Below are 16,311 nucleotides of genomic sequence, written 5' to 3'. Positions count from 1 at the left end.
CATCTGGGGGCTCCCTCCCTGTTGGCTTATGGTGAGTTTGGGCTAGACAGCATTGCCTGGCTCTTTAGTTGCACATGGCTCCTGATTTCTGCCTGCCTACCATATGTCTCTCCATCTCTGTGATTCCCCTAATGCTGCCCATGCCTTTGTAAATAACCTCTTTATGGAACTTTCCTACAGTTATCCAGTTTGACCAAGTTGACTGTCTCCTTTCTAGACCATGACTATTCAGCACAGTCTGCTCTACACAGTACAGCATTCAAGAAAGGCTCCTGGAGGGCGGTCGAATGGGGGGGCTTTGCACTGTATTTCATTTGGATTGTTGAGTGGTGACCAATGGCCTCAGTTTTGGTGTATGGGGTGAGTTTCCCAGACACAGGGCTTTGTACTGCAGCATAAACTCTCTTAGAAAAATTTCATTGGATTTTAGGACCATTATCTATGTTTAAAATAGATTTCTATGTTTGTATTTAAGCTAAAGTTGTCTTATTATGCAATAACACAATCTTCTGATCTATAATGAAATCAGTGTCTGAGTGTCTTAAAGTAAATTGATGTGAAGTGAACAGAGCACATATTGTTGTGCTGTGCCCAGTCTGAGTCTGTGGTCTCTCTGGGGAAGTCAAATGAGATGGATAAATGCTTATTAGGAGGTTTTGGAGAGAGTGGCAAGTACCTTGCCATGACAAACTGCTGCTGAAATATGGTTTCTAGTGTTAATAAAAAAAGCCACCTTTAGATATAGTTTCTTGTTTCCCCTACCCTTGCTACAGAGTATTATTCCAAGAATAGAAGAGGATACTCACATGCTATGAAGAACATACTACATAGCTTTGTGTTGTTCTCTCTGTTGATAGGTTTTATTCCCTTGGTGGTAGATCAATTAGAAGGAAAAAGGAACAGTCCTCAACAAAGCTAATATTTTGAGAAGCAATTCTTATTTATACTGTGGTAACAGTTGGAATAGAGCATATATTATTTTTATCATTATAAATGTTTGTTAAATGACAATTTTAACACTTATCATGTTGCATTAGTAAATAGGCTGCCTGAGAGAAGGAAACCTAATTAGGGTGGAAATCCACCACTATCTGAATGCTTTCCAACTCAGATTTTTTTTTTCTGGTGTTTTCCAGTAGCAGAACTTTTGAATATGTACTCCAGGAAGAAAGAATTTAAAATATGTCTCCTTTTCTCTACCATTTAATATCAGTTTTCCTGATCAATTTCTGATCTTCAAATCCATGAAGCATCCTAAAAATTTGGACAAATTATTAAAAACAAATAGTAATATTTACTGTGGCTGAAGACAATGTAGTCCTGACTGGCCTGGAACTCCATCTGCCCGTTTCTACCTCAGGAGTGCTGGGATTTAGCACCATACACCAGGATTTTTTTTTAATTGAAGATTTGAGAGCTTCAAGCTTCTTAGGGAAGTTCTTGGCACCATCTTTCCATTCCTCAGGCAATACAATACTGTTCACAAAATGGTTATGTCTAGTATTATTTTCCAACTATAAAATACTATGAGGATGTGTGGTTTAGGTGCAGGGCCGTATGCCTGTAATCCAGCACCCTGACAGGTAGAGGCAGGAGGATCAGCCTAGCTGTGATGGTTAGAGCAACCTGGGAGGCTAAGCCTCTGGGTGATGCCTGTGGAAGATATCTAGATTATGTTAATTGAGATGTGAAGACCCACCCTCTACAGGTGGAACCATTCGATGGCTGAGATCCTAGACTGTAAATGGAGGGGGGGGGGCGGGGAGAATTGAGTAGTAGCCTGCATTCATTGATGTCTTTTGACTGCAAACTTGATGTGTCAAGCTCTTGCTGCCTAGATTTCCCACTGGGATAGACTGTACCTTGAATTGGAAGCTAAAACAAGCCCTTCCTTCATAAACTTGTTGATTTAGAGAATTTTATAGTAGCAACAGCAGAAAAGACTAAGATGTCAGCCTATATTAGATCTTGTCTCTACAACCGACCAACAAATGAAGGACATGGCCCACAAGCTGATATAGTTCATTCTGACAAGCATCCACTGAATGTCTATTATATATAACGGGATCCACAGTGAGACGGCATTTATTTGCACATCAGACTTTTGAAAAAAAAAAGAAAAAGAAAAAGAACATCATGCACTGGGATGAAAGATTGCTATGAATTTGAGATCAGTCTGGGATATGTTGTAAGTACTAGACCAGCTTAGTCTACGGAGAAAGGCCCCATTTTGAAACATGTAGTGGTGGTGCACACCATTAATCCTAGCAGAGGCAGGCAGATCTTTTTGAGGTCAAGGCCAGCCAGGTTTCTAGAGTTCCAGGATAGCCAGGGCTACCCAGAGAAATCCTGTCTTGAATTTGATGGGGGATGGAGCATCCCCCACCAAAAAAAAAAAAAAAAAAAAAAAAAACCAAAACCAAACCAAACCAAACAAACAAACAACAAAACAAAACCCAAAAAATAACAACACCCCCCCCACACACACACACACAAACCCCAGCCTATACAATATAGGAAAACTGTGTCTCAAAAACCGACCAAGCAAGCGAACAAGAAAACTAGCAAGGAAACAACCAGTTACTCAAAAGCCTGGCTGTTGGTACAGCTCTGTAACACAACTCACGAGGCTAAGGCAGAAAAACTGAAATTTCAAATCCTGCCTGGATTACACAGTGAATGTAAGGACACCATGGGCAACCTAGTGTGACTGTGTCAACAGAAAAGTAATGTGGTGCTGGACATATCAAGGTGACAGGGTGCTCGCCTAACAAGGAGAAGGACTTAATTCACTCCCCAGAACCACAAAAAGTCAGCAAGCATCCTGGTTATGTTTTAAAGTTTGAAGTAGAGAAGTTGGAGAGATGGTTCAATGGTCAATGTGCTTGCTCTCTGCAGAATTATAGGAGGGAAGTTGATCCCAATGTCCCTGCAACAAGTCAAGGGTCCTGTGGACATCTGTAAGCCCAGCTCTGGGAGAGGCAGAGACAGGAAGGTTACTGGCTTCTAGTCTACTTTAAAAACAAGCTCTAGGTCCAACAACATCTTCTGACCTCTGTAATCACTCAGGCACACACACCTACACACTTTTGTATACACACACACACACACACACACACACTTAGATATACAAACAAATACACAGATCTTTAATTGTATTGTATATACTCTCAGATATTTAAAGACCAAAATTGAGACTGTATTTTAAGTTTGAATGTCATAATGTTTTTCTTCAGTGTCCTAGTTAGCTTTCACTGTCAACTCGACATAGCGTTGAGTCACCAGAGACAGGAATCTCAATTGAGGGACTGCCCAGATCAGACTGGCATGTTGGAGGCTAGCTGGATTGATAACTGATGGAGGCAGCACCCTTCCCTGGGCAGATGGTATTGGGCTATGTAAGGAAGCTATGTTTGAGTCTGTAAGTGAGCCAGCCAGCAGTGTTCCTCCATGGCTTCTGCTTCCAGCTCCTGCTTGAGTTCCTGACCTACCTCAATAGTGGACTGTGACTTGGACATGTCAGCCAAATGATTTCCTTTTTTGCCTAAATGGCTTTTGGTCATATTTTAAAAATCACAGGAGCATAGAGGAAGCTAGAGCAGTCGGAGGCTGGAGAACATGGAATATGATGCTCGGGTCCCTCAGAAAGCTCTCTGTGACTTCTGTGATTTGCCCTCATGAGTACTGTGACAGCTTAGATTGTGATGATAATGAAGAAGCTGGCAGTGCATTGGGGGACTAACTTGAATGGAGTAAGGTAACCATGGAGACATATCCTCAGTATCCTTAACAGTAGAAAAGGACCACAGAAAGGCATGTCAGTCGCCGTGGGGGAGAATTTGGTCCATATGTGAGCTTGCTTTGGCAGCACAGGCAGTTTTCTTTCTCCACAATGGCATGCAAGTTATTCTGGAACAAGTGGTAAAAGATGTTGGGAATAAAAATCCTGGTGACCATTTGAATAAAAGATGGCTTATGAATGGTCCACATCTTCCATGCAGATGGACAGATTTTCTTAACTCACAATGCTTTCTCCTCACGGCAACAGTGGTCTGATTTGAAGTACTTTAAAAGACCACATCCGTGTTCTCTTTTGTCTTCTTCATTGTGTGGTTATTCCTGTGGCTCTATAAGTCATTTGTGTCTTCATAATGGATCATGACTTTAAAATTCAAAGGTGAATATCTGATGACTAAAAATGACCGGGTGATGGTTACCTCAGGCATTGCGAGTGGCAGCCAGATGTAGTCAGACTTTAACCCATTTGACTTTTCTCCCTATCTCTGACTTCCTCATTATCTAGCCACTTGAATCTGAAGTTCCAAGTTTCTGATACACAACTAATGCAAAAGTGTTGAGACGCATCAGTAGGCTCCTGTGCCATTCTGACTTGTTAAGTATTTCTCAGCAATGAAGAAAACACCTTTCTCATTCCATCTTGTTCTGTCAGGAATCCAGATGTTCCCTTAGTGAAACTTAACTAAAAGAATTAGTGTAGCCTTTTGTGGCTCTTATAATCATAGGGAGTGGCATGTGCTATATTTCACCTGGAGGAAGTGGAAAATGGAACCCAGCCAAGTATTTCTTGGGTCATCAAAAGTTATTAAAGAAAGCAGTAGAAGAGACGAAAGCAACCACTGTGTGGAAATGGATGTTCCGGCCTAGAAAATTAATTCAGAGAAGTCGTGTGGGAGGAGCCAGAAAAAGGATAGGCACACTTTCAGGGGAGCAGACCCTGTAAATAGAATATGCTACTGTGGTGTGGCTGTGACATGCCTCCACACTTTTATCACACAGTCTGAATATGCACCACCAATACAATCATTATATGGGGTCATCTGATAATTCTGCCTACTCTCCAGGATTGGCTCCTGGTTGGTCTTACCATTGTTTTCCTTCAGAGATAACCTTCGGGTTGGGCTATGTATTTCCAGGCTGGACTCTTGCTTTCCCTCCGGGTTGGCTGTGCTTTGCCTTGAATGCCATAAAATTTTTGGGGGGCCTCTGTTCTCTGGTCACCACCTGCAATGACAATTGCAACAGGAGGAATTTATTACAGTAGATGGGGAACCAAGGCACTTTAGGTACTTTCTCAGGTCCTTACAGAATCCGAAAGCCAGCCAGCATTCTGTGCTTGGCCAAGGATGTTGTAAATATCATTTAGTACCAAGTCAAAGCAACTGCACATTAAAAGTGATAGTGTAAAAAAACAATGGTTAAAGTTGTCAAACTTGCCCTTTTTTCACTACAGTAGAAGCCAATTTCTTGGTTTCTTACAGTTCATCAACATGTATTACAATATATGTAACAGCGAGCCACAGTGGTTAGAAGGCTATCGTTCATAGCCATTTGTATCACACTAGAAGAATCATCCCAGCTCCTCCTGCCCCTCCCAGAAAGTATCCTACAATTTGAGCTCCCCTTGGTACTCGGTTCCTTCCTTTACCTTCTGAGAGAGATTGGAGGATACAGATGGACAAGGAGATGCTCCTGTCCCCAAGTGGTCTATTAGCTTAGCAGGGAAACAGACATGTAAATGAATATCTTATTCAAAAGGATAGAAAGTGCAAAAGGAGTGAGATGCTCAGAAAGACAGGGAGTGATACATTGCTAGAGATTCAGGATGAACAAGCAGGAGCTGTTTACAGAGCAGTGGGTGGCTTGACATCAGAGATGCTATTGCAGTCTATGTCCTTTGGGATTTATTTTGGAAAAACGGAACTGCGGCCATTTCCCTTGCTTTGTAAGACACAGAAGTGAAAAGTGAGCCCACAGTGAGCGTCCTGTGAATGGACTTTTACATCAGTTTGATTTAACGTCAATTACATTGTTTCCTGAAGTTTGAGACGATGATCAAGAGTTCTGAAAGTGGAGGAAGCTAGCAGCTGGGGAGAGATGACCCACCATCTGGGGACTCCAGAGGTAGTGGGCGTCCTAAACCATAATTTCTTTTCACATTAATTTGTGTGTGCACAGGCACGCATGGAGTCGGTTCTCTCCAGGGATAACTTTTGGGGTCATGAACAAACAAGGGGAGGACGACAGGTCTTCAGAGACACATAGCAATTCTTCAGAAAACCTCTGGTGAGGCCCACAAGAGAATCCTACTCACTAATTTGGAAAGACCTCAGTTTCCCCAGTTCCTGTGCTGACAACAGTGATCTTGATCTACCTACCGGCTCTGTTGAGACTCTGCCTCACTGTGTATGACACCAGTTAAAACCACTTCAGAAATGAGAGACTTCACCTTCACGTCTTATTAAGCAGGGGAGATGACCTCACTTTTATTTTCCAAAAATACAACTCAAAAGGCATAGACTGTGACACCATCTCTTCTGCCAAACCACCCACTGCTCTGCAAACAGCTCCTGCTTGTTCCGGATTCCTTGGAAATACTCATATTTCTAGGTCGTATTCTTTCTTTCTCCACCTAGGCCAGATGCTCTGTCCAGATATCACAATGTCCTTCTGGGGTCTCTATTCTTTGCCCACTACCTTCACTGACAATCTGACAGTAAAAATTTGCTGCCATGAATGGGAATTTACTATATGTCAGTCCTTCAGGATTTGATTCTCTGCTTCCATAATTAGTACTCCCAAGATCAAACCCAGGTTGCTTGGCTAATCCCATGAGCCATGTGCTAACCCTGAACCACAATGTTAATATCTTAGATCTAGGAGAGTGTAGTTTCTGACAGGCAGTGCCCTGAGCACTGCATATGGATTCTCGAATGTTCACAAGAACCTTGTGACCAGTATTGTTTAATACTTCTTACTTTATAGATGAGGTACGTAGTTTCCAGAGGTTAACTTTCCTCATGTCATAGTGGTAGAGCTAGGACTTGACCCCGGGTACCCTGCTATTCATTATTCTCTGTACCCTGATAAAAACTGATTTGAGAAATGGCATTAGAAATTTACTGATGCCTGCTTTAAATATTCTGAAACAGGTGTAGGGTGTCAAGGATGTAGACTATGAAGTTATTCCAACATGGGCCCGCGTCCCGACTTCACATATCCCTCTGTATCCTGATAACAAACCTTTCTGTTCAACCTGAGACAGTCCACCAAGATTGCTATTGTCAACAAAAGCAACCGGGGAAACTGAAGTTTTTCTAAATCAGGTAATGTATGCAATTTTCTTGCAGGCCTCGCCTGAGATTTGCTGGTGGAGTATGGGGGTGGCCTTTCAGACATAACATCACCCCTGTTTGTCCATCAGCCTATCGTGAGCGCCACATGAATGGTAGCCAGCCCTCATTTTCAGCTTGATCTAGCATCAGTGTCTGTGTCTGCAATATGCTAGTCACAACCTCACATGTCACAACTATACACAAAAGGACACAGACCCCTGACATGCAATGATCCATTTACATCTAGCAAATACAAGCCACCATTATTAGCTGGAGAGAGCTACACCAGAATATATCACTGGTGGGATATTTGTATTTCACCAAGCATAATTTAAGCAAAACAAAACATCATCTGCGCTCAATTTTTCCTGCTTACTTTTTAATTAATAGTGGACTACCTACTCAATTATGTGAAATTTAAATGACACATTAAAAGCCAGGTGGCCTTTTAATCACTTCGCAGTAGAAGCTAACTCCCTGTCAGATGCTGGGTAAGGCTGATGGAGGAACAGAGAGATCGTCCCTTGGTGTTTGGAAATTATCAATGCAACTCTTCATCTCGGGATGGCAATTTTCCCTCTAACCTTAGGTCTTAGGTCCTCCTAAGGTTAGGAACCTGCCTCTGGTTCTCCTGGAAAAAGCATGGCTGGGAGTCATGAGTGTAAGACCTTAGGTGCTTGCAGAGGGAAATGCCAAATGTCTGGAGGGAGTTTCCAGACCTCTTCTCCCAATGGGTTCAGTGACCTTATTCTTACTTCCTGATTAGAAATGAGACTTGAGATGTTCAAGGGGCCATTCTGACCTTATTTGATGGATATGGAATGAATCTTAGCCACGGAGCTCAGGGTCACACATTCAGTTCATGGCAGAACTAGGCATGCCTTCACCACCTGGTTCTCATGGCTTGGCTTGCTGTAGCCAAGGAGCTGCAACGACTTTGCATTGTCCTGATCTCATTTCTTGTGAACTGGAACCATTTTTAACTCTAAAATTCTTTGGCTGTTACTCTTACACTTGTTCTCTGGGGGACATGAAGAGTAAAGTGGTTCCAGGCGACAGGATGTGTAAATGAGGAGGCTCCCAGTGTATTAGGACAGAGGGCATGAAAATCTGCAGTCCTCAGCTGTCCTCATCACCGGTGTCCTCCAGCTATGCCTGGAGAGAAGACTGGATCTGATGCATATGGTTGCCCTGGTCCATCACCTGCCTCAGCAAGGGACAGCAGGCACTTGTGTGACTCATCTCTTTCTGTCTTCCTCACTTCCCTTAGAAAGGGGACTCTGCAAGCACTGTGAGTACAGAGAACGCTCTAATGCCACCAAAGGAAAAGGGACATCTGAGCCATTGCTACAGGGGTTTAGGATTCTAATCCAAACAGGATTCCCAGGGCCGTTGCTCAGAATGGATCCACCATAAGAGACCAAGTCCACCCCTAGAAGTGTCTTCTTGCCTTGAGGCTGACCCTAGAGTTTGTTCTGCACAAATTGGTGGCCTCAAGGTTTGCTTTACTTAATCTGATGTTTTTGGGTTTTGCTTTTACTCTCCTGTCTTCCTGGGCCTCTACCACCCTCCTTGGCCAGTTTAACACTGGCATGTCTTCTATCCAAACTATAGGGAAGCCCAGCTTTAGATGTCTAATTCAAGTCCAAAACTGTTTCCGAGAAGTATACACAAAGAATGATCTTTGTGGAAAGATTTTCAGAAAAGAGCGTCTGCATCTGCATCTGCGTTTCCCTGCATGCAGTGGTTCTCCACTTCTCAGACTCCCTCACCACACTCTTCAGGTGAGTGGTCCATGTGAGGGGCAAACTTTTGTTTCCCTTGGAGGAGAGTCTGAGGAGAGAGCAGGGAGTCTGTCTTCTCTTTCCACTATACAGGTCCCAGGCACCAAACCTGGACCTGCATAGTCATTATGCGTAGTTGCAAGAACCTTCATCCACTGACCTTTTTGCTGGCCCTGGGAGCTGAGTCTCTTCTACCTTCTGACAGTCACTAGGCGTGTGACCTCTATGAAGTCACAGACTTCCTCTTTATGGCATTTCCTCATCTGCTACAGGACAGGGTGGGGCCAAAGGTCTTCAAGGGATCTATTCAGTTAGTACCCACTTCCTTCAGATAGAGGCTAAGGTACCATGGAGGGGAAGAAGGAATGAGACTCTTCAGTATGTAAGGATTCTGTGATCTTAGGGAGAGAAGCACACGGGCTGATGTTGGTCAAGGTCATTGAGGTTCTTGTGTCAATGAAAATGACTTTTTCTCTTTCTCATTTTATAACATTTGCCTTAATTTTCTTTTGTAGCATATATTTAAGTAGTGTAACTTGAAAGCTTTTTAACCATGTTTTTATTCCTATGTGGTGTGGTGTGGTATGTGTGTGTGTGTGTGTGTGTGTACATGCTAGTGCCAGAAGAAGCAAGAAGAGGACATCATACTCTTTGGACCTAAAGTTACAAGCAGTTTATGAGCAATTCATTACATTTGCTGGGAGCACAATTCAGTTCCTCTGAAAGAGCGTCAAATATTTTTAACTGCTCAGCCATCTCTTCAGCCCCTGATAATTTTTATTTATTTTTAAGGCATAGTCTCATGTATTCCATGCTGGCCTCCAAATTGTTATGTTGCCCAGGCTGGCTTTGCACCTCTGATCGTCTTGCTTCTACAATCCAAGTTCTGAGACTACAGACATGTAGCACCTGGTCAGGTCTATACGGTGCTGGTGATTTTGTGTATGCCAGGCAAGGACTTCACCAACTGAGCTACACCCTCAGCCACAGTTAGAAGTTTCCGTTCATGGGTTGTAATGGTTAATTTTGAAAGTCAATTTGATCTGGTTCAGAGATGCTGAGGAGATTAACAAAGCACATGTGTTTTAAGAGATGCTTAGACTGTAAAGACCCTGGTCTGAGTATACAATTAGGAGGTAGTGCAAGTGTAAAAGGTGGGTATGGTTGGAGGAAGTAAATCCTGGGTGTGGTTTTGGGGAGGATGTCTAGGCAAAAATCCTTTCTACTTCCTCCCTCTAGTCATTTCTTCTTTCTTTTCATTCCTGTCTCCTGTAACTATTTGCATGTGATGAAGTTATGAAATAAAATAGTATATTTCATAGCTTAAAATGTTTAAAAACAGCTGGTATGAATGTGTAAAAACAGCACATTCACCATACAGAGTCAGGCAAAGTCAGGCAGAGGGAGGCAGAGGAAGGCAGAGGCAGGGAAAGCTCTGGGAGTTCAAGAGTACAGAGTTTCAGAGGACAGACAGGACTACATAGAGAGACTTTGTCTTAAAACAGAGCAAGACAAAACCAAACAAGAAATGTGTAAAAAAAAAAAAGATAGAAGAGTGAAATAATAAAATCATTATAGACATTCATGAACCAAACAATACAATCTTATGCTATGTCAAATAAATAAGAAAATATATAAATTAGCTATTATAATTGGAAGCAGCTTAGTGAGCATCTCTAAGAATTATAGATCTTCTAGAAATAAAAATATCATGGATATTAGCTGAACACACAACAAAATATATACATAACTGAAATAAACATAAAATGGAATTCTTGCCCAATGTTTACAGTAGGCCATAAAGGAAACTTCAATAAAGTCCAAAGTTGCAGTCCTATCTGACAGTGTTTTTAAATTATAATGATATCATGTAATTAACACTTTTAAAAAGATGCCTAAAAAATCCTAGTTATCTAGAAGATGGATAGAACATTATTAAATAATGTCCAGTCTCATTCTCAGAACTAAAAATACTACATATTAGAATTGGTGTAGGGTTGGAGAGATGGCTCAGCAGTTAAGAGCACCAACTGCTCTTCTGAAGGTCTTGAGTTCAAATCCCAGCAACCACATGATGGCTCACAACCATCTGTAATGAGATCTGATGCCCTCATTTGTGTAACATACCTAAAGCAGTACTTAAAGGCAAAGCATAAGGTTAATTTACTAATGAATAAGCAATGTTAAGGATTGGGGCTGAAGAGATGGCTCAGTGGTTAAGAGCTGGCTGCTCTAGCAGAAGAGTCAGTTTAGGTTCTCAGCATCTACCTGGTGGCTCACAGCCATTTGTAGCTCCAGTTCCAGGCCACTTAACACCCTCATGGGCCTCTGAGGGTACTGCATGCACATGCTCATGAATGTACATGCAGGCAAGAACACTCATGTACATAAAAATAACCTTTATGAAAAGAAAAGTTAAAAATGAATGAGCTCCCATAGTTAGATCATGTCTTGTATCCAGTAGGGTCACTACTATTGGAAAGCATTTCAAGCCTCAGCATATATGTGTGTGTGTGTGTGTGTGTGTGTGTGTGTGTGTGTGTGTGTAGCATGTACTGGAATAACAGATGCTACTATGCCTGGTTTTACGTGGGATCTGGGGATACAAACTTGGGTCCCTACCTTACCCTTGTGTGGCAAACTCTTTACTCTGAGCCATCTCCTCAGCCAAAGTTTGATTTGAACATTTTAATCTCATTTAGTAAGTGAATGGGTATTTATGCCATGTGTGTGTGTTCTCTTCTTCCACCGTGTGAGTCCCAGGATTAACCTTCGGTCATCATGCTTGGTGGCAATCACTTTTACCTGCTGAGCCATGTGGCTTGCCTGAAACCCATTTGTTGAAGGTCCCCAATGCCCGGGTAATGGATTTGGATGGTCAGGGTTATATGATGATACAATAAAACATTTAACAGTCTTTGACACCAAATTAATGGCTTCATTGCCTCCTTACTGTTTTATCTTAGGTAAGGTATTTGAGTCTCAGGGTCTCATTTCCTCTTTTCTAATGGTGATGGGGGAGTTGTGGAAGAGATCAAATAACGTAAGGTAGCTAGTGATGCTCCCCATGGAAGGGATTACTGATGCCATGCTGGGAGGGAAACTAGAAGCTTAGTAGAGGTGCCAGTGTCAGAGGTTGCAGGTATCAGGATGCATGGAGAATATTCTGGTAGATGAATAAAAGCCAGAGTTCGGAAAACCCCAGATTTTAACAGTGTAAGGTAGAGTCAGAGAGCCACATAGAAAGGACGAAGGCCATGTCACGGGTGGGACTCCATCTTTATCTTACTATCAATGTAATAGTTCTTAAACCTTTTCCTATCAGGGAAGTAGATAAGCTTTGCCTTGTGAAAAGATCACGTGACTGCCTTGTATGAACAAGATTAGAGGGTAGTAACAACAGTTTGGGGACAGTTCAGAAGACATGACGCTAGCGTGACATGGACATGAACCAAAGGCAGAGAGATTTGGAAAACAGACGAGTTTTTGGGTACAGGTAGTCATGATGCTGAGAGAGGGAGAATCAGTTCTTTCTGGGGATGAGCTTCCTAATTGATTACCCGGAACCAAGTAGTTATCGGAAAAGATCTGCATACTACCAATGCTGAATGGACTCAGCAGGCTGCATAGTTTTTTCCTTCAGGGGAGAGCAGGAATGCAGTCCCCCACTACCACAAATTATGCAGTTTCCCGCATTTGGGGAAATCGCAGGGGTCAGCACAAAGCCTCGCCCTGGGAAAACCACCCTTGTGATCATGGTATGTCCCCTGCCAGGAAAGTATAGCAGGCTGCATTTGTATGTTTACATGTAATAACAAAGAGAAAAAAAGAGGTGGTGAGATGCTGGTGGATCTGGGAGGAGCTGGGAGAGGAGTCGGGTAGGAGATGTATATGATCAAAGTACAATATGAAATTCTCAATACAAATACTAATTTAGAAAAAAGAAATGACAGTCCTAATGGCCAGTGTTCAAGTTGGCTCTTAGGGTCTTAAATGAGGGTATCATCTACTGTGTCAGGGACTCCAGAAGGGGACCAGCTTGGAAGGGAAGATGAGGAGCTAAATTCTGGATATCTAGCATCTGAAGCAGCTTTGAGGCGTTTTCCTGGAGATACCAAGCAGCTGATTGGATAAATTTGCCGATGATTGGATGGTTGATTAGACTGTGCATGTAGTTTCACGTCACCATCTACCTATATGTGGCAAGTATTGTGTCCCACTGCTACTTCAGCTCCACTGTCCCCAACTGTCTCATCTTTCCTCCACACACAATCTGCCTCCTAATTTCTGATGGCACATTCGTTATTGTCATCCATTCTAAAATCTGGGTATCATGTTTGGGACTTTTCCCTTTGTTTTAATCCCTATGCTTCACTAATCACTAAATTAATTTTTTCCCTTTGAGTCAATTTTTGTGTCTCCTTTTTTTTTTTTTAGTCTCTCTTTTTCCTTTCAAATTTTTCTGTATCCATGTTTTGCCTGCCTGTATGTGTACCCTGTGCGTGTGCCTGGTACCCGTGCAGGTTGGAAGAGGGTATCAAATATCTAGAACTGGAGTTACAGATGGTTGTGAACCACTATGTGCGTGCTGGGAAACAAGCTTGAGTTCTTTGCAGAGCAACAAGTGTGCCTAACTGCTGAACTGTCTCTCCATCCCCCGCTCCCGCTTCCCCACCCCTTTTGGAAGAGAGGTTCCCACCACTATGAATCCTTGGCTAGTCTGAAACTCGCTATAGCGATCAGGTTAGATTTGAACTCACAGAGTTCTGACTGCTTCTTCCTCTCAATTCCTGGAACTAAGCTAAATGTGTGTGCCAGCATATCTGGCATTTTGTCAATTAAATCAGCATGCAAAGCGATAAGTTTCATTACAACATTTCCTTCTTTTTGTCATTACTCTTTACTCTTGGTCTGTCTCCTCCTTCACCATTCCAAGAATCCAGGTACCTAGATATTGGTGTCAAGATTTTGCCTCCTAATTCTGGTCTCTATCCAGAACATGATAATCAAAATTTTAGTCTCTTAAGGGTTGTTTTAGCCAGTCCATTCCTTCCACAAACCTTTTGGCAGCTCCCCGTTGGCCTGAGATGAATATCTCCTGACTTTGTTTTGGAGTTCAATGCCTTCTATGGTCTGTCTCCAACCAATTTTACCACTGTATTCTTCCTCTTCCCTCTCCAACCCTGGATATCAAACCTAGGGTCTCCTGAGTGCAAAATAAGTGCTAGACCATTGAGTTATATTCAGCCCTCATACTTCAATAACTCTTTTGGGGTGAGAAGATGTCTCAGCAGGTAAAGTGTTTGATGTTGAAGCATGAGCATCCAATTTCACATTCCTAGCACCCATGCAAAAGTTCGATGCTGTCTGTAACCCCCAGCACCCAGGACTGGGCCATGCTGTCTGGCCAATCCATTTGAAACTGTAAGCTTCAGGCTCAATTTGAGATGTAATCTCAGAGAGAGAAGAGAAGAGAAGAGAAGAGAAGAGAAGAGAGGAGAGGAGAGGAGAGGAGAGGAGAGGAGAGGAGAGGAGAGGAGAGGAGAGGGGGAGGTGGAGGAGGAGGAGGAGAGGAGGAAGAGAGGAGGAGGAGAGGAGGGGAGGGGAGGGGAAAGGAGAGGAGAGGAGAGAAGAAGAGAAGAGAAGAGAAGAGAAGAGAAGAGAAGAGAAGAGAAGAGAAGAGAAGAGGAAGAGAAGACATTCCCACACCAACCTCTAATCATCTAACCTCCAAAAACACACACTCATGTGGGTGAGTGTACCATCAATGCCTAGATCCACCCACTTTTATAATTACAGAAGCCCTTGTTCCAAAACATGGCTACTCCTTAACTAGACCGTGTGGGAACAGGGCTTTGGATTGAAGCGTTGTAGGAGCTCTGAAGGGTATCCCTTGCCTTCATATCCTTTTTCCACTCTTTACCTGCTTTGTCACCCGAGAAGTGTTTCTTCTGGACCTTTGAGCATCTCAGGTGAGTGCTCTTAGGTAGGAACAGATGTCCTCAAGGAACAAGTGGGATGCTAAACCACCTCAAAGCAAGATCGCCTCCATCATGCCTGGAAACAGCCTCTGCCCTGGCTTTCTCCTCACAGGCAGAGACTGCCTCATAAAAGGTCCCCTTTGTGATGTAATGTTAACACAGCCACACTTGAGTAGCAAGTAAAAACAGCAGTTCTGAGTCATATGGCTTCTTGTAAGATTCTTCCAGAAGCCCAGGGCACGACAACAAATCAGAACCAAGTTTATGGGGGACAAGCATGGCCGTGGGCTGATTTCATCTGGGAAATGTCACATAAAAAGTAGTGATCCAGACACTGAGGTTGCTCAAGGGTGAAGAGCTTGCACACAGTCCTGATGACTCTAGTTGGATCCCTGGAACTTGAAAAGATGGAAGGAGAGAACAGAAACAGGGTTGTCTCCTGACCTCCACATGTACCACACACACACACACACACACACACACACACACACACACACACACACACACACACACACCACACATACCAGATAAACAAACAGCACTGATTTCCACATCTGGCAAGGGACCTGTGTTTACAGATAGTATCTCAGAATTCAGGATTAGTAAGATGATGGGTGTTGAGAGACCCTAACCCTGGCACTCATGCTTAAATGTATAGCGTTCCCTGGGGATGCTACATAGGAAGAGACAAGAGAGCTGGAGGTACAGAAGGCATGTCTAGGGAATTGTCTTGCTTTTTATTTTGAGCAGATGAGATTTAAAACACGTATGCGACACTGAGGTGTCTATTTGCAGCAGGTAGTTGGCTCCTATAAATTTAATACTTATAATATTTTGTTGTGCCAACTTCTCATGTAAATATATGTATTCAATTGTTTCTCAGAATCTGAGAGTTTGGCTGCAGGGCCCTCTAAGATGACAATCTATTGTTGCTCAAATTTCTTGAGTAAGATTATATAGTATTCACACATAATCTAGACACAGCCTTCTGTGTATTTTAAATATTCTCTGGAATGCCGATGATATCAAACATACTACAAATGCTGTATGAATCACCGTTAGACTGTATTAATCAGAGAATAATAGCAAGCGACGGTGAGTGAGTATTCAGTATAGATTCCTCAAAAACTGTTTTTTCTTCTTTTGACTCCTCACCACTTGAATCTACAGAATTAAATCTAAGGATACTGAAGGCCAAAAAATACATATATACACAGAGTTGCCTGATTTTGAAAAAAAAAGTTACATATCATTTTCTAGAAACCTTTCTAGAGCTAGGCATAGTTGATTCGTATGTCAACACTTGAGAAGTTTAGGGAGCATAATTGTGAGTCTGGAGCTAGCCTGGGCTATACAGTGAGATCTTGTCTTTAAAACAAAACAAAATCACAAGCCAGAAAATAGTTTTATCTC

At 42.6% G+C, this 16,311-nt stretch overlaps 1 protein-coding gene and 1 pseudogene across 2 annotated transcripts in view; both read right to left on the bottom strand.

The window, feature by feature from the left end:
• Cdyl (chromodomain protein, Y chromosome-like) overlaps positions 1–15,016 on the bottom strand; it is a 214,247-nt gene extending 199,231 nt beyond the window's left edge. The window contains exons 1-2 of one of the 2 annotated variants that reach the window (XR_382045.4): positions 14,841–15,016; positions 4,886–5,022 (exon numbers count right to left, since the gene is read on the bottom strand). Coding sequence is in view for 1 of the 2 variants with exons in the window: in NM_009881.3 (NP_034011.1) it covers positions 4,886–4,888 (3 nt within the window). In the remaining variant the exon portion in view is untranslated. The remainder of the gene's footprint in view (positions 1–4,885; positions 5,023–14,840) is intronic. The other variant, NM_009881.3, reaches the window with a different exon arrangement.
• Positions 12,558–12,699, bottom strand: Gm22126 (annotated as a pseudogene).
• Positions 15,017–16,311: the final 1,295 nt, after the last annotated feature.

Source organism: Mus musculus, chromosome 13 (genome assembly GCF_000001635.26).
Source record: "Mus musculus strain C57BL/6J chromosome 13, GRCm38.p6 C57BL/6J".
Classification (NCBI taxonomy): domain Eukaryota; kingdom Metazoa; phylum Chordata; class Mammalia; order Rodentia; family Muridae; genus Mus; species Mus musculus.
Note: the sequence above shows the minus strand (reverse complement) of the source record. Positions and strands in the feature narration are given on the sequence as shown.